The following is a 14,261-nucleotide window of genomic DNA, read 5'->3' as shown; positions in this document are numbered from 1 at the left end:
GTCCTCAAATTACCCCAAAATCGACTTTTTTGTTAGTTTAGGCACCCCAAATTTAATTACAGTAATTTAGTTGAAAAATGTTTATATCATTTTTTTTTCCATTTTTCAAGGTGCCCTCAAAGTATCCCAAAATCACCCTTTTTCCAACTTTTTTTTTGCATTTTTCGTTTCATTCGTTTGAGATTAAACTGATAAAGTTTGTTTTTATAATTTTCTTACATTTAAAAAAAAAAAAGCAATCAGCCACTTGACACCATTTCAAAACCTACAGTAACTTCCTAATGGTCACAAACAGCCGTCTATGCAGTCCTGCTAACGAAATTAACCATTTTGGGAGTTCCAGGTTGGTCTACCCACATTTCATGCATTTCTCGCAAATCTCATTTGGCAGAGAATTCGCACCCCTCCACTGCGAGAAGTGCGAATAGGCATTTGTAAATAGATTGGAGAATTCTCTGGAGTGCGCTTCGCGGCGATGTGTTCGAGTTTAAAGAAAAACTCGCTACTTGCAATTCGCACCTACTTGGATTGAGCCCTATGTATCTGGCTACTCATTACACAAATATGTTTTGTTGCTAAGGAATTTATGGTATCTTGGGGTTGCTGAAAATTTTTTCGAATTGGCTTTAGTTCTTGAGATAATGGATACCCTAAAATAATAGGTAACATAAGGCCTGATTCAGGGATGTATGCAATGGTGGTATTTACACAGATCGAGCAATTGTTAGTCACTGTGCATGCGTGTAAGCCGCACTGCGCAGCAATTTATTTCCTATTACACTCGCAGAGAGGAATCGCTCACAAAGTGAGTGACAGGTAGTCAGAGTTTGGGGGGGGGGAAGTAATGTGGGGGTGCTTAGATACACTCAGGTGTCTCTGACCGCTTAAATGCAGTTTTATGGGCGTCCAGAAATTAGCCACTGAATTCATGCTCGCAGGAGGAGAGCCCTCTGTGTGTCTGCAGCATCTTAGACTTACTCAGAAGGCTGATGGTCACCTGATCTGCGTTCGATGTTTCCAGTTTTGTGCATGAGTGATGGATGTGAGATGCTTTCACTGTAATACACTGAACGGCGAGTGAGTCATTAGTATATTATCGCAGCTGTGATTGTTATAGCGTACATCTCTGAATGAGGCCTTTAGCCATAATGCATGCATATGGGAGACTAACGGAACACTCTAGAAGTTGAGACACGCAAATATTTTAGGTGTTTACTCTGCAATCATTCTAGAACATTCCCCTGTGTATATAAGTGATCGGCCACCCAACCAGCAAATCAGTTGACAGTTGTCTGTCAATCTAGCTAAACCGATGCCATATTAGTAATCAGCTCCACAAAGTTACCTCAAAATCAATCGTTTATGAGTCATGTGGCCATTCAATCAGGCGCCAACTCTCAGTGTGTGTATACGTGTGTTTTTAAACATGCGGCACATACCAACCCATTTGTTTCCATGCAAAAAAAATACAATAAAATTATTTGATATAAAAAAACAACAACAAAAAAAAAAACCACACACCACAGCTAGATTCTAACAATAACAAACATTCTGTCCTAGAATGTAAAACAGACAAGCAAAATACTTTGGGCAGGAAGTACTAAATGGAAAATGTGATAAACACAGTTTTTGTGGGTTTTACCGCATTTTACATATGCACTATTGGGTCGCCGCCGGGACTCCGACGCGGAGGGAAACCTTATAGAAGCCTATGGGCTTTTACCGCATTGTGCTGGTATGAGGGATCCGATTGGATTCCTCCCAGCATGCCCCGCGGCCAACGCTTCACTCTGTTTATGCGCAGATGGACTCCCGGGTCATAAACCCGGAAGTCCAGGGCGCAGCGCTGATCGCGAAGGACAGCTCTTATCGAAAGAGCTGTCCTTTGCGGTACTGATCGCATATGTTAGTACATATGTGATCATTAGGGATGCGGTGACTGGCGGGATGTACTCCGCACAGTTAGTACATCCCGCCCATTTTAAGAGACAAATCTGCATTGCACTGAAACAAGACTACGGGGCCTATTAATCAACACTAAAATAAAGTTTTTAAGGACATTTTCCTTAATTAACGTTATTTTAGTATTCATGAAGAGACTTAACACAGGAGATATCACTGATATCTCCTGGTTAAGTCCCCCTGCGTTAATTTCCACACTCCCCATACATTAGTATGGGGATGTGGAAATTATGGTATTCATCAAATTCCGAAAATTATTTATTTTTGGAATTTGCTGAAGTTACTATTCGCCACTGTGAGGTGACGAATAGCAGGTGACACTTGCCTGCTTCCAGCTGGTGAGGTCCCCTGGTGTCTCCTTCCAGCACCGGTTCTGTTCTCCCAGCAGAACACAATAAAGTTTAGAAAGAAAGACAACGTGTCAGAACAGCAGGATGGAGCCGGAGGCGCTGTAGCTGGCAGGTAAGTGCGGGGATGGGGGACACAAAATTACAGCATATATGCGCTGGTTTTACAGATATAACAGCGCATTTGCAGCACAGATTCCAGCTGCGGTAAGTTAGTGTAGAGAGGGAAAACTATTTCCCGAAAAGCCGTCATCGCAAAAATGACAGCTTTTCGAAATAGATAGTTATAGAGAGGAGGAATGATGAATTCCTCCAGTAATTAGGTAGAACTCCATGCGAGTTCTAAACCTAATTACCTCCAGAGAAATGTTAGGTATGATGAATAGGCCCCTATATCATGTGCAAGGAAATGGTGATAAGTACTGGATAGGACGACAACAGTATGGAGTGAAACAAATAAGGTGAACAAGATGTTTTTCTTACAATAATTGTAAAGTTATGCCCCTTTTCCATCACCGCAAAAACCCAGGTTATTGCTGTGTCGACCCGGGTCCCAGCTCAGTGGAAAAGGCTCCTAGGAAAAAATCCCGGGTTGACTGACCCGCCATTTCTTCTCGGGTCTCGAGTAGGATTTTACGCAGGCAAGACCCAGCTAAGGCTCAGTGTAAACGAGTAACCCGGGTCGTTCGACCCAGGACCAGTTTACAATATGGTGATTGGGTGTAATCGAGACGTGTCTGTGACATCTGTCACCGGGGAGGGAGATATTACATCCACCCCATATGGTCCAGAACGTTCCGATCTTTACCTCATCCTGATTCATACAGGAAAGCTTTAATCTCTCCCTGCCAGTCTCCCTGGTGACATCAGGCACCCTCCCGGAAGGACCCCCCCCTCCAGGTCACTAGACTGCTCCAGTCTGGCATTCAGGGGAGAGCTGAAGCTTCTGGCGCTTGCGTCAGTGTGAACGACGCAGACCCGGTAATAAAGGTCAGCACCACTATGAAAACTGGGCAGCTTTGAACCGCAACCGGGCATCTATTTACTGACAGAGGAGAACTTGGTGGCTGCCCGGGATGTCTAAGTGCCGGGTGCGCCCCCGAGTGATGAAAAGGGGGTGCATCTTTAAAGATACGCCCCATTTTTCTCATGGCCACACCCCTTTTTCGGGACGTGCGTAAACATGCCCCTTTCTAGGTACGTCGCCCTCCCCGCACCTAGTGTGAATACTAATATAGCGATACAAAATGATAAATTACGTTTGCCCACTAGCCACCATCATAAACAGACCACCTAAGGCATGCGTGACAACAAACAAACATGGGATATAAAGATGTATGCCGATATCAGTCCAATCAGGTTTCCAAAGATGTCACATATTTTGTTCTTATTAGACACAAAACTCCAATATTACATCCTTAATAGAATTTGGAGTATCATACACCTTATTAAGGGCTCAACAGTTCAAAACTGGGTACCCATATAGACACACACCAGGTCTCATTTACAGATGGGAGTAAATTCAGCTAGGAGCAGCAAATATCAATATGGTGACATGGGGTCTGAGTCAGAGATGGACGCTACTGCGTGGAAGTGCAAAAATATGCTACGGCTGCAGAGACTTGTACTGAGACGCCCACCGGAGCCTTTGTAGCTGTCCGCAACTGCGTACACATATGCATCATTGGACGCAGATCAGGCAAACTGACTCCTTGAGTGAGCCTATGGTCATGCAGCATTGCCGCCGTACCCGAGGCGCTGGAGTAATGTTATCTGCGTACAGGATCGCAGACACTGCTGGAAATGCCCAGAAAGCGGCCGGAACACGTTTTAGCGGTCACTCCATGTTGCCTCCCACAAAACGTTTGCTTCCTGTCAATCAGTTGCGCTTGAATACTCACTGCAAGCGTGTTCGCAATTCAATTGCCGCATGTGCGCATTGCGCTGTGACGCACGTGCAGACCACTGATAATCACTCAACTACATGAACATCAGAATAGCGTAACAACTCTGAACCAGGCCCATAGTTGGGAGATACATGTTCTAAGCTCAGAGGTTCCCAAACTCAGTCCTCAAGTCACCCTAACAGTCCAGGTTTTAAGGATAGCCATGCTTGACCACAGGTGACTTAATTAGTACCTCAGTCAATTTGATTTAACCACCTGTGCTCAACCACGGATATCTCTAAAACGTGAACTGTTGGGGAGCCTTGAGGACCACATTGGGGAACCTCTGTTCTAGCTCAACTCCATGTCAAAATAAAGATGCCCAGTGTGTGCTACATGCAAAAGCAGACACCATTTCCCCTTCATGCAGGAACAAACATGCATTTGCATTATAACATGGATTGTCATTGTGCAAAGCAGCACCATATAGTTGGATATGCTCATAAATGTGAATTATGCCCACAGATAGGTTCCAGCTACTTCACAACATAGAAACAGAAGACACTGCATTTGTAGTGACCATTACATTTAGACGTTTACTGGTATCTGCAACCTGCAAAGATTGAGATAATTACTGAATGCTGGAGATTAATTTTAATTTCTGGTCAAATACAGTGTACCTATGATAGGAAATTAAGGGGTCTATGTACTAATAATAATAATCATGGCAGTTCAGCGATTAAGTATACATATCGCTGGGGATATTTTCATTGTTAATGAAAATATCCCCGCTATGTACAAAGGGGAACTCACAGGGACAATGGTTGTGGTAACTGCTGTCCTTGCGGGTTATATCCCTGGCAAATTGTAGAAGTCTTTCACGTTTGCTAAAGACTTCTCCTGTGGAAGCTGACACTGCGCATGCGAACAGTGCCAGCTTCCGGAGCCTCCCAGAGGCTGTGCAAGACAGATATATATTAAAAGATCTCTCTTCTGCTCCTAAGCCTCCATAGGCGTGAAGCAGTTTACACTATCTGAACATGGTGTCAAGTTAAACTACCAGGGCCAAACTCCAAAAAGCTTTGCTTTGTGGAGTTTGGGACATAGGTGGTCAGATCGTAGACCCATTGATAATAATATGGACTGCGATCTGCAGGGCTAAATAGCAATTTGCCTAAGATTTCTGTGAAATCTCCTGCATTGTGCTATTAGTACATAGCAACAATACATAACAACAATACATAACATTATACAGAAACTGCAGTTTCAACAAAATTGTCTGTAAAATAAATAAAATTAAAATAAATAAAAGCTTGATACATAGGCCTCTAAACCATGTAATCAACAAATCCTAATAAAAGATTATGTTTTTAGGTTGTGGTATCTAACTCTCATCAATCTTATATGGAAAAGCAAGTATATGAAAATATGAGACCCCCTCCAATGTACCAGGATGTTATTCGCAGAAACAGTGTCTTATTAAAAGTGTTGTTTGCAGTAGAAACTTTTCATTCATAGGTAGGATAATCATGTTTAAAATGATTATTCCCGCAATGATCAGGATTAATAATAGCAGAACTGCCGGGATTTTTAATAAATAGAGGTATTAATATCTTGAGAGCATAAAGAAATCTCATGTTAGTGAATAGGTGTACTTATGGGTGCATGATTATATCTCAATCATTATAAATAATCGTAATAATAATAATAAAAAATTCCAACCAGCTCTATCACTCAGAACAAATAAACGCAGCTTAGGTAAGGATTCATGCATGTTATATCAGGCATATGGCAACCTCACATACACATATACTTTCACATGACATTGGACAATATGCCTGTGTAATGTTTAACAATTAAAACACATGATTCACAAGTGCCGACTTTAATGTTAAGCCACCACCACAAAAAACAATAGTAAATGCCAACAGACTTAAAATATATACATAGTTCAAAGAAAGGGAAAGGTTTATTATAAGCGACTCTTCCTTCATTATTATAAAAACAAATTTATCAAAAGGATTTGTCTTTAAAAAACAATCACTCTAGGCATAAATTCTTTATGAAACATTCATCTACAATCATACATTCTGTTCTGCACCGTGCTTCATTTTTCACCATATACCTTCTTCTCTTCCTTTACCTTGAGACATATGTTAAACACTCACTTCCCCATAGAAGAAAAACTTGAAAGCTGTCCAAAACAGGACCACACACAGGGCCTTCTTACAGGTTGCAATGTGCACATTTTCTTGCTAGAGGCCTGAGCTCAGAAAAAAGGACTAGTTCAACTGGTAAGATCCAGCAGACCTGAAACACTAAACAAGGCACCGCACACTGGGGTAAAATACTAACTAGCATACATTATTTAACCTCAACAAACTATGGGATCTATGTACTAAGCCTTGGAGGGAGATAAAGTGGACAGAGATAAAGTACCAAACAATCAGCTCCTGTCAATTTACAGGCTGTGTTTGAAAAATGACAGTTAAGAGCTGATTGGTTGGTACTTTGTCTCCGTTTACACTTTATCTTTCTCCAAGCTTTGATACAACTGTTAAACTCATCAACACAATGCAGCACCAATGGATACTGCCATGGACGTCATGATGGATTCTATAAAAGTAGTAAAATTATCCATGATGCCCATTCCAAAATAACCTGGATAAAATCATGTTAAAATCATGTGGTTTGTATTATTTTCATCATGAAGGAAACAAGTCATAACAAGGCAAAAACTGTGACAAAAAGAGGTCTCTTACCTTCAACCCAAAGCTCTTCCACATTGGTCTCTAGATTTGCTGCTCGTAATCCCACAGCAAAAGCACCAAATATCAAGAGGCCCACGACCAAAAACTTGCCACAGTTTTTTTGTATGTAGCAACCAAGTTTAAATAATAGTCTTTGAAACATTGCTCTGAGCCACAATGGAGCTTTCCTGCCCGTAGCTTTCCCCTGGAAAAAGAGAACATATAATTAAAAAGATGCATTGTACAGTCTTTATCAGTAATATGGTTTTCTAATAAAGCAACATTAAACAAAAAAAAATTACATTTGTTGAAAGAGATTGATCATAAATACCCAAGTCTGACATGTGCCTAATATGGATGTACAAAGTAATAAACTACCAAATACTGGCTGCAGCGTTATCTCCGTTATCCTCCTTTGTAGGTTAAAAAAAAATTGTTACTTATTGCACATTAAACACCACTACAGAATAATGTCAAACCATAAGATTAAACTGAGAGAAACAGATGCTAATGAGTCATTTGGATATGAAGGCGTGTGAATACCCCACACATGGTGGTAGCGGTGTATGCAAACTTACATAATACACACATTTAATCAAATGCTTTTATTGTTTACCTTGCACTAGACTGAGTGATGCTAAGGGGTCCATTCATCATCAGATTGATATTGGCCTGAATATTTCCTAGTCTTTTCCCCAGTATTTAGCAATTATCGTCCCAGCAACAGCTTGTGCGTCAACATGTTGTGCCTGCAAAGTCCACACAAGCAGTCTTTTCCGTGTGTGTTATTATATATATATATATATATATATATATATATTAATATTAAAGGGGGCATGGTCAAGGAAAACGGTGTGTGTCTTCATGACATGTCCCCTTTTTGTCACTCTGGGGGCGTACCCAGCACTTACGTACATGCCAGGCAGCCGCGCATGTGCCCGGCATTCATTCATCGGCGGTAACCGCTGCACTGCCGTTTTCTCCCCCACCCGCAGAACACTGCTACCCGCAGGAGGGAACAGTACCCGCAGGCTGTTTCAGCGGGGCACCATGCCGGAGGGGGGCAGGGTGCTTTTTGCCCTGTAGAAATAGGGCAGGGCGCAGGCACCCCGCTGAAACAACCTAGCGGAAACGCATATATACATATATAGCGTTCCCGCTAGGCTGTTTTAGCGGGGCGCTGCCCTCACAGTCTGTGGGTGCAGTCTTCACCCACAGGTCGCAGTGGGGAAATGTGCGGTGACCCAGTCACCGTCGGTGAATAGACGCTGGGCGCATGCGCCAGTCATCTATTCACCCCGTCAGCAGCGCTTGGGGCATGTCCGTAAGTGCCGGACACGCCCCCAAGATTGACCAAAAGGTGACACGTCTTATAGACACCCCGCTTTTCAATGGTCACGCCCCCTTTTCGGGTGCGCTCTCTGCCTGCCGCCGGAGCTAGAGTGAACAATAATATTTACTTGAAGGTTATATCTAACCAGACTTTACTATTTGCATTTATGTGAGAGTGCCACTGCCACTTTTTTGTCGCTTGTATCCCCATTACAGCGGAGGGCACCCAGTGTCTCCTAGTTGTGGAAGAGTACCAAGTCTGTGTTTGTCACTGCCTACTAGTTGTGGAAGAGTGCCAAGCGTGTGCGCGCGTGTGTGTGCGTATACACACACACACACACACACCCCGGCACTTGTTTGCCTTGAATTCATACTGCTCTCCCGAACACGCTCCTCCGTGGAAACTCCACCAAGGAGACGGAGGAGCGTGTGGGGGAGGGAGCAATATGAATTTAATATATATATATATATATATATATATATATAAATGCATTTTTACAAAGCTGTGTAATTACACTGCCGGGAGTACTGGCAGTGTAATTACGGAAAGAGGGGAGGAGAGTGGGTGGGGTTTCAGCAGGCTGCAGGGTCTGATTGGACGAGAACCATCTGTCCTTGCAGTTTTCGGCTGGAATAAGGATTTTCATCATACGACACCATTCTCAGATGACGTTATATAAAGTAAACCATTAAGGATTTTTTTTTTTTTTTTATAAATTCCTGCTACCTGAGTAGCAAAAAATGTTAAGGGGTCTATTTACTATGCCTTGGATGGAGATAAAAGGTACCAGCCAATCAGCTCCTAACTGCCATGTCACAGCCTGTGTTTTAAAACTGACAGTTAGGAGCAGGTTGGTTGGCACCTTATCACCGTCGACTATCTCTATCGAAGGCGAAGTAAAAAGACCCCTAAACGTTGTAGAGAGCAATGGCTTGCTCTCTACTGTGAGGTGTTGTAGGAGGCAAGCATTAACGGAGAAGATAATTGCGTTATCTTCTCTGTTAAGCCTTTCCTACATAGCTGGGATACTTAAATCATGCGAAAACGTTAGTTTCCACATGATTTAAGTAAAAATTTTCTTGCTGAATAGACCCACAATTTCTGAATAGTTGTTGTGGGTTACCTCATATCGATCTGTACTTTGTTAATGTATAATATCTCAAATAGATAATGACTGTCATCCACAATAGACATACAAGTTGCTTCTTCTATAGACTGTGGCTGGAGTAACAACATAATCAACATGGGTGCCAATATTTCAAGTTTCTCAAAACTCCACCTGAGACGTAGTAACACATGCAGGTCTGAATACATTTCTGTTTTTAATTTAAATACCACCGCATACAAAATAAATGATGGCCTCAGACCCCCAGCACATACATATTAGAGGAGTGATGTCTCCAGAGTGTGTGCTTAATAGTAAGTAGACTGGGACTATCCACGTGGTTAGAGTGCTGGATTTGCTTATTCCCATAGAGTATACTCTAGAGCGTCTGCTCTGGGGATGTGAATTATGAAGCAGATCAGCCATCTGAACCTCACGACAATATTTGTGAACGGAAGAGGGCAGCCACATGGTCTGCTCGTTTCTCTCTCCCCACTGCACACAACAGTTTGAGAGGACTGTTCCCTGTGGCATATACACTGTGAAAACAAACAGGACGGCTTGCAGGCGGTCTATAATGGAACATGTGCGCTCAGAATAGTAGGTTAAACGTCTCTCAATCATAGTTTCACCCCCAGATCTGCAATAAGGGCAGGGGTGATTTGCTAAAATAAAATGACAGGAGGTGTCACTTTGTCCACAACATTCACCGTTTGTTTCCCTTTACTTTTCAATTCAACCGCTCATATGGATCAAATCCAGCAGTCACAATGTAGAACACACAAAATTACTTTACCAAACATCAAGTCATCACCTTAAAATTAATGTAAATGCGGATTAGGACCAGACTACTTTTGGACGAGGTGACTAACATGGTGGCATATACTAACAGCAGTGAATGGAGCACACTGGGAATGACTGCAGCACCGTTACACGCTGCATTGTACTCACTTTCACGTAGGTCTGTTTATACCCCATACTATGTATATACTGATCATCACAGTGCACCTCCCAGTATCCTGACCTTCTGTAACACTACATTAACCCCCTCGGAGCCAGGGAGCAGTGACCTGCGGCTGTGTCTGCACTGACCACACACACACACAACATGATACAACAGTGCAGAACAATTCACCTCTGAGATCTGCTGAAGGGCGAAAGTCGCATCGCAATAGCTCGGCCGCAGCAGATAGTCCGGGTCAGGCGGCCCTGCGGCCGTGATATGCGGCTCCCTGCCCCGTCCCCTCCTCCTGGCTACCCTCTGCCGGGCAGCTGGCACCCCGCCGCCCTGCAGCTCGGAGGCATAGGCAGCAGAAGCCATGTTCTGGCCGGAATGTGGCCGTAGCTTTCCTGACACTGGTGGGGAGCAGCCCGGGGCTTGTACTCCGCGTTACCCCTAGGGCTTAGCTGGTGCAGTGAGGTGAGGGTCGCGCTGGGGGAGGAAGAACGGCAAATGCTGTCGCTTCTTCTTCCTTGGCTGGCACAGCTCTCCGGGGGATTGTCCTCATGCTTCTCCAGGCGAGGTGGCAGAGGGCGGCGAGTCAGACTTTGCGCCTTCCATCCCCACATTTCGCGATCCGGAGGTCTGAGCCGCTTCCCACATTCAGAAAGTGTTTGTTTATGTGTGAGAGCTGGAGAGAGGGGAGCAGTGCTCAGTCACACCATAGGACGCACCGAGCCCGGGCTCCCCGCACTATTCCACATCGATCCCCGGAGAGATGGATACAACGCAAAGGCAATCAACCAATTCCACACCGCTTATCCTGCAATAGACCCTCCGGCTGCCAGCACTGATCTCCCACAGAGCAGCCTGGATCTCTCCTTTAAAAAGCACAGCCAGTGTGCGCGGCGCTGCTCTCCCGGCTGCCTGGATGCTCTTCAATGCAGCTGCACTACCGGGCGCATAAAGGAGGCGATGGAGAACTGCTGAGGAGTACTCCCTCTGGAGCAGGCAGTGACCATGCCTTTGCAGAGTGCACCCACTGCAGCAGAAGGGCAACCCGATCCGTAACTGGGGCCTGGGAGACTGGCTCAGCTGCCTGTGCGCTCTCTTTCTCCCTTGCTCTTTCCTTGCTTCAATAGATGAGATGCAGAAGGGGGGAGGGAGGGAAAATCTAGCTCTCTCCATTTGGAGAAAGAGGAAAGGAGGGGAGAAGCCGCAGAGAGCCGCCCTAGGGGCTGTCAGATGGCTGCGACTTCTGGGATCCCATTGGCTAGCGTGAAGCAAAAAAATACTCAACAAACATGACTATTATTAGCTGCTTAGCAACAGCTCACCAAAGTAGAGAGACCACCCAGGCAGACAAGCCCTGTGTGTGTATGAGTGTATCTCCCAGCTTCAGGGGGAGCCTTAAAGAGATCCAACCCTCTCGCATGCAATCCAGCCATTAGCCACCCTCTTCTCTTTCTGCTCTCCGTCTTGCTGCGACTAATCGGAGGAAACTGGTCAGCCCTCACCCGTGTGTAATTCTGCGTTTTGTTATTTGTGTGCCCTGGTACATCTTACGGGACCTCTCTGCAGAATACACTAGGAAGGAGAGAACCTTTACAGAGGCGCCTTGGCCCCAAGCAGAACCAGATACTGGGAGGTCCGGGTAGAATTCCCAGGCTTGCAGAAATAATGACAGAGTGCTGGTGGGAGCAGGGCTGGGAAGTGCCAGATTTCTCTTTCTTCTCTGACATTCCATGTGCAGGGAACTAAAAGGGCACCGACGTTAAACACTTATTTACAGTGTCAACTATGATCCAACCGACTTCGTCTCCCTTTTGTGTGTTCAACCTTTTGTATACCTTCTGCACAAGTATGCAGGAAATGTAACCTCTTATTGCCCCCCACATAATTCAGTCTAGCTACAGCATGGCATGGGTTAACGACCTGCCTCACGCTATGTTCAAGGATTCCAGTGTAACACATGATACAGATTTGTGGCATGGATGTACACTACAGCAGACATTCCTCCTGTAATAAATCATATATGTATTTTGGGAATGATACATCGGGCGTATAATACTGCTTCTTTGAAGTTTTAACTATTGGGATCTCAAAAATCGGCTGAACCCATCTATATAGATGATGAAACATGCCATGGTCATTGTAGCCATGTATACGTTCTCATGGGCGTTGCTAATGTCATTGGCATTTGATTAAAGAGCTTCAATACAGACATTTCAAAATAGCAATGTCACATGTGTGCAAATAAGACAAAAGGGCAGCACCAAAAGGCCGTGTCCGCTGGGGCCTCTAGTAACGTGTAGCTGGCTGAGGACATTATTACCAGTCCTTAGTGATAACTTAAGGCTGATGCCCTATGAAGTGTCAATAAACTATGTTCTGGACTAAGGCAAGGACTTCTCAGGCCCGCAGTAATCCTTCTTCATGTGTCACATAACATAAATGTGACACTAATGCTCAATGCCTCAGAGTTCCTGGGAAGAGCTAGAGCAAACTTCATGCAATAAAAAAAAATTCTGTATCGTTCTAACCTAGCCCCATGGGCGGCCATGAGCTGCTCAGCCACAAAGGGGTTAAGGCGAGCACTGTGTGTGTCCATTGAAAAAAATGAAGCGTCTCAGGCTGGGAAGGGGGAGAGGGGGACGGGACACGGGGCGGGGTCGGAGCCGCGTCACGTGACGGACGGGCCTCTGCTGAAGGCGCTCACTCAGTCTCCCCCGTATAGCCAGCCAGCCAGCCAGCCCCTCTCCCTCTCTGTGTGCGGCGCTGCAGTGCTCATGCATACAGCCGCCACTTACACTTCTATTAGCAGGCAGTACAAGCATTGTCAGAGGCGCACTGGTGGTGGTGGGTGGGTTACAATGGAGGCGGTGGAAGAGTTATACTAATAGCTTGTTCTCTCTACCCGCTCCGGCACCAGTCTTTACTAGTGCTGGGTTGGGATCTGCCCCATACTCTCATATTCACACTCCGTGTGCCCGGATCTCTCTCCAACACATGCTTGGGCTGCTGCGTGCAGAAATACCATGCAAGCCATAGTACATTCCTGTGCGGTGAGCGCTGCACCCGTCCCCCTTTACGCTACCCAATACCGTTAGGGGCTGATAGTTACCGGCCAATAGCGGGATGAAAAGAGCCCTCTTGTAAGGCGCTTATGTTACACATCCCGGCTACCGGCGAGCTGGGGAATCCACTGGCACAGGGCGCATCCTACCCACTGACTGGACGGCTATCTGCTGCACCCTCCTGGCTCTCACGGCGCATTGTACTTTCGCCACACACCATCTAATGAATTGTTAGCTCTTGTGCATTGTGTATGTTTTGCAGTCCAGGAACCAGTTTTATCTCTTCTTAGGGTTACACATAATGATCCCTCTGCCATGGAGTGTGGGTATAACAGAGCTGCCATATTTGTAATAACTGGTTATAGAATGGCTAGCTTTGGCTAGAATTGGGAGGCTTTCTCCAATAAAATACATGTACATTGCCTGACACAGAAAAAAAAAATGTATATTTTCCCAATGTTCTATCAAACTTCATCCCATAGATAATCTCCTCTATCAGTGGAATTGTTATGTTATGTAATTGACAAATAACATTTTGGTGTTAGAGAAAAGCACAATGAGGTATCTTAGCTCTAAGAGAGAAAATTGTGAGATAAATTACCAACAAATCAGCTTCTAACTTACATTTTACAGGTGTGTTTGAAAAATAACTGTTAGGACCTGATTGGTACTTTTAGGTCATAAAATGATTTTCCCCTTTCTCAGAACACAGTATAAAAACTGAGCACGTCTCTGCAGACTACTTACAGTAGATTCACTGACTTGCAACAATGTTGCAAATATTCATCCAGGCTGTGGCTTTACTGTTTCCCTATGGAACTGTTACACGAACAACGGCTTGGTTTGTATACAGTCTTGTTT

At 44.6% G+C, this 14,261-nt stretch overlaps 1 protein-coding gene across 1 annotated transcript in view; it reads right to left on the bottom strand.

Annotated features, from left to right (window-relative positions):
- Positions 1–11,391, bottom strand: part of PTCH1 (patched 1) — an 86,917-nt gene extending 75,526 nt beyond the window's left edge. The window contains exons 1-2 of the mRNA XM_088470281.1: positions 10,519–11,391; positions 6,958–7,150 (exon numbers count right to left, since the gene is read on the bottom strand). Of these exons, the coding sequence (XP_088326407.1) occupies positions 6,958–7,150; positions 10,519–10,704 (379 nt within the window). The 5' untranslated portion in view covers positions 10,705–11,391. The remainder of the gene's footprint in view (positions 1–6,957; positions 7,151–10,518) is intronic.
- Positions 11,392–14,261: the final 2,870 nt, after the last annotated feature.

Source organism: Taudactylus pleione, unplaced genomic scaffold (genome assembly GCF_031769625.1).
Source record: "Taudactylus pleione unplaced genomic scaffold, aTauple2 ptg000095l, whole genome shotgun sequence".
Taxonomy (NCBI): Eukaryota; Metazoa; Chordata; class Amphibia; order Anura; family Myobatrachidae; genus Taudactylus; species Taudactylus pleione.
Note: the sequence above shows the minus strand (reverse complement) of the source record. Positions and strands in the feature narration are given on the sequence as shown.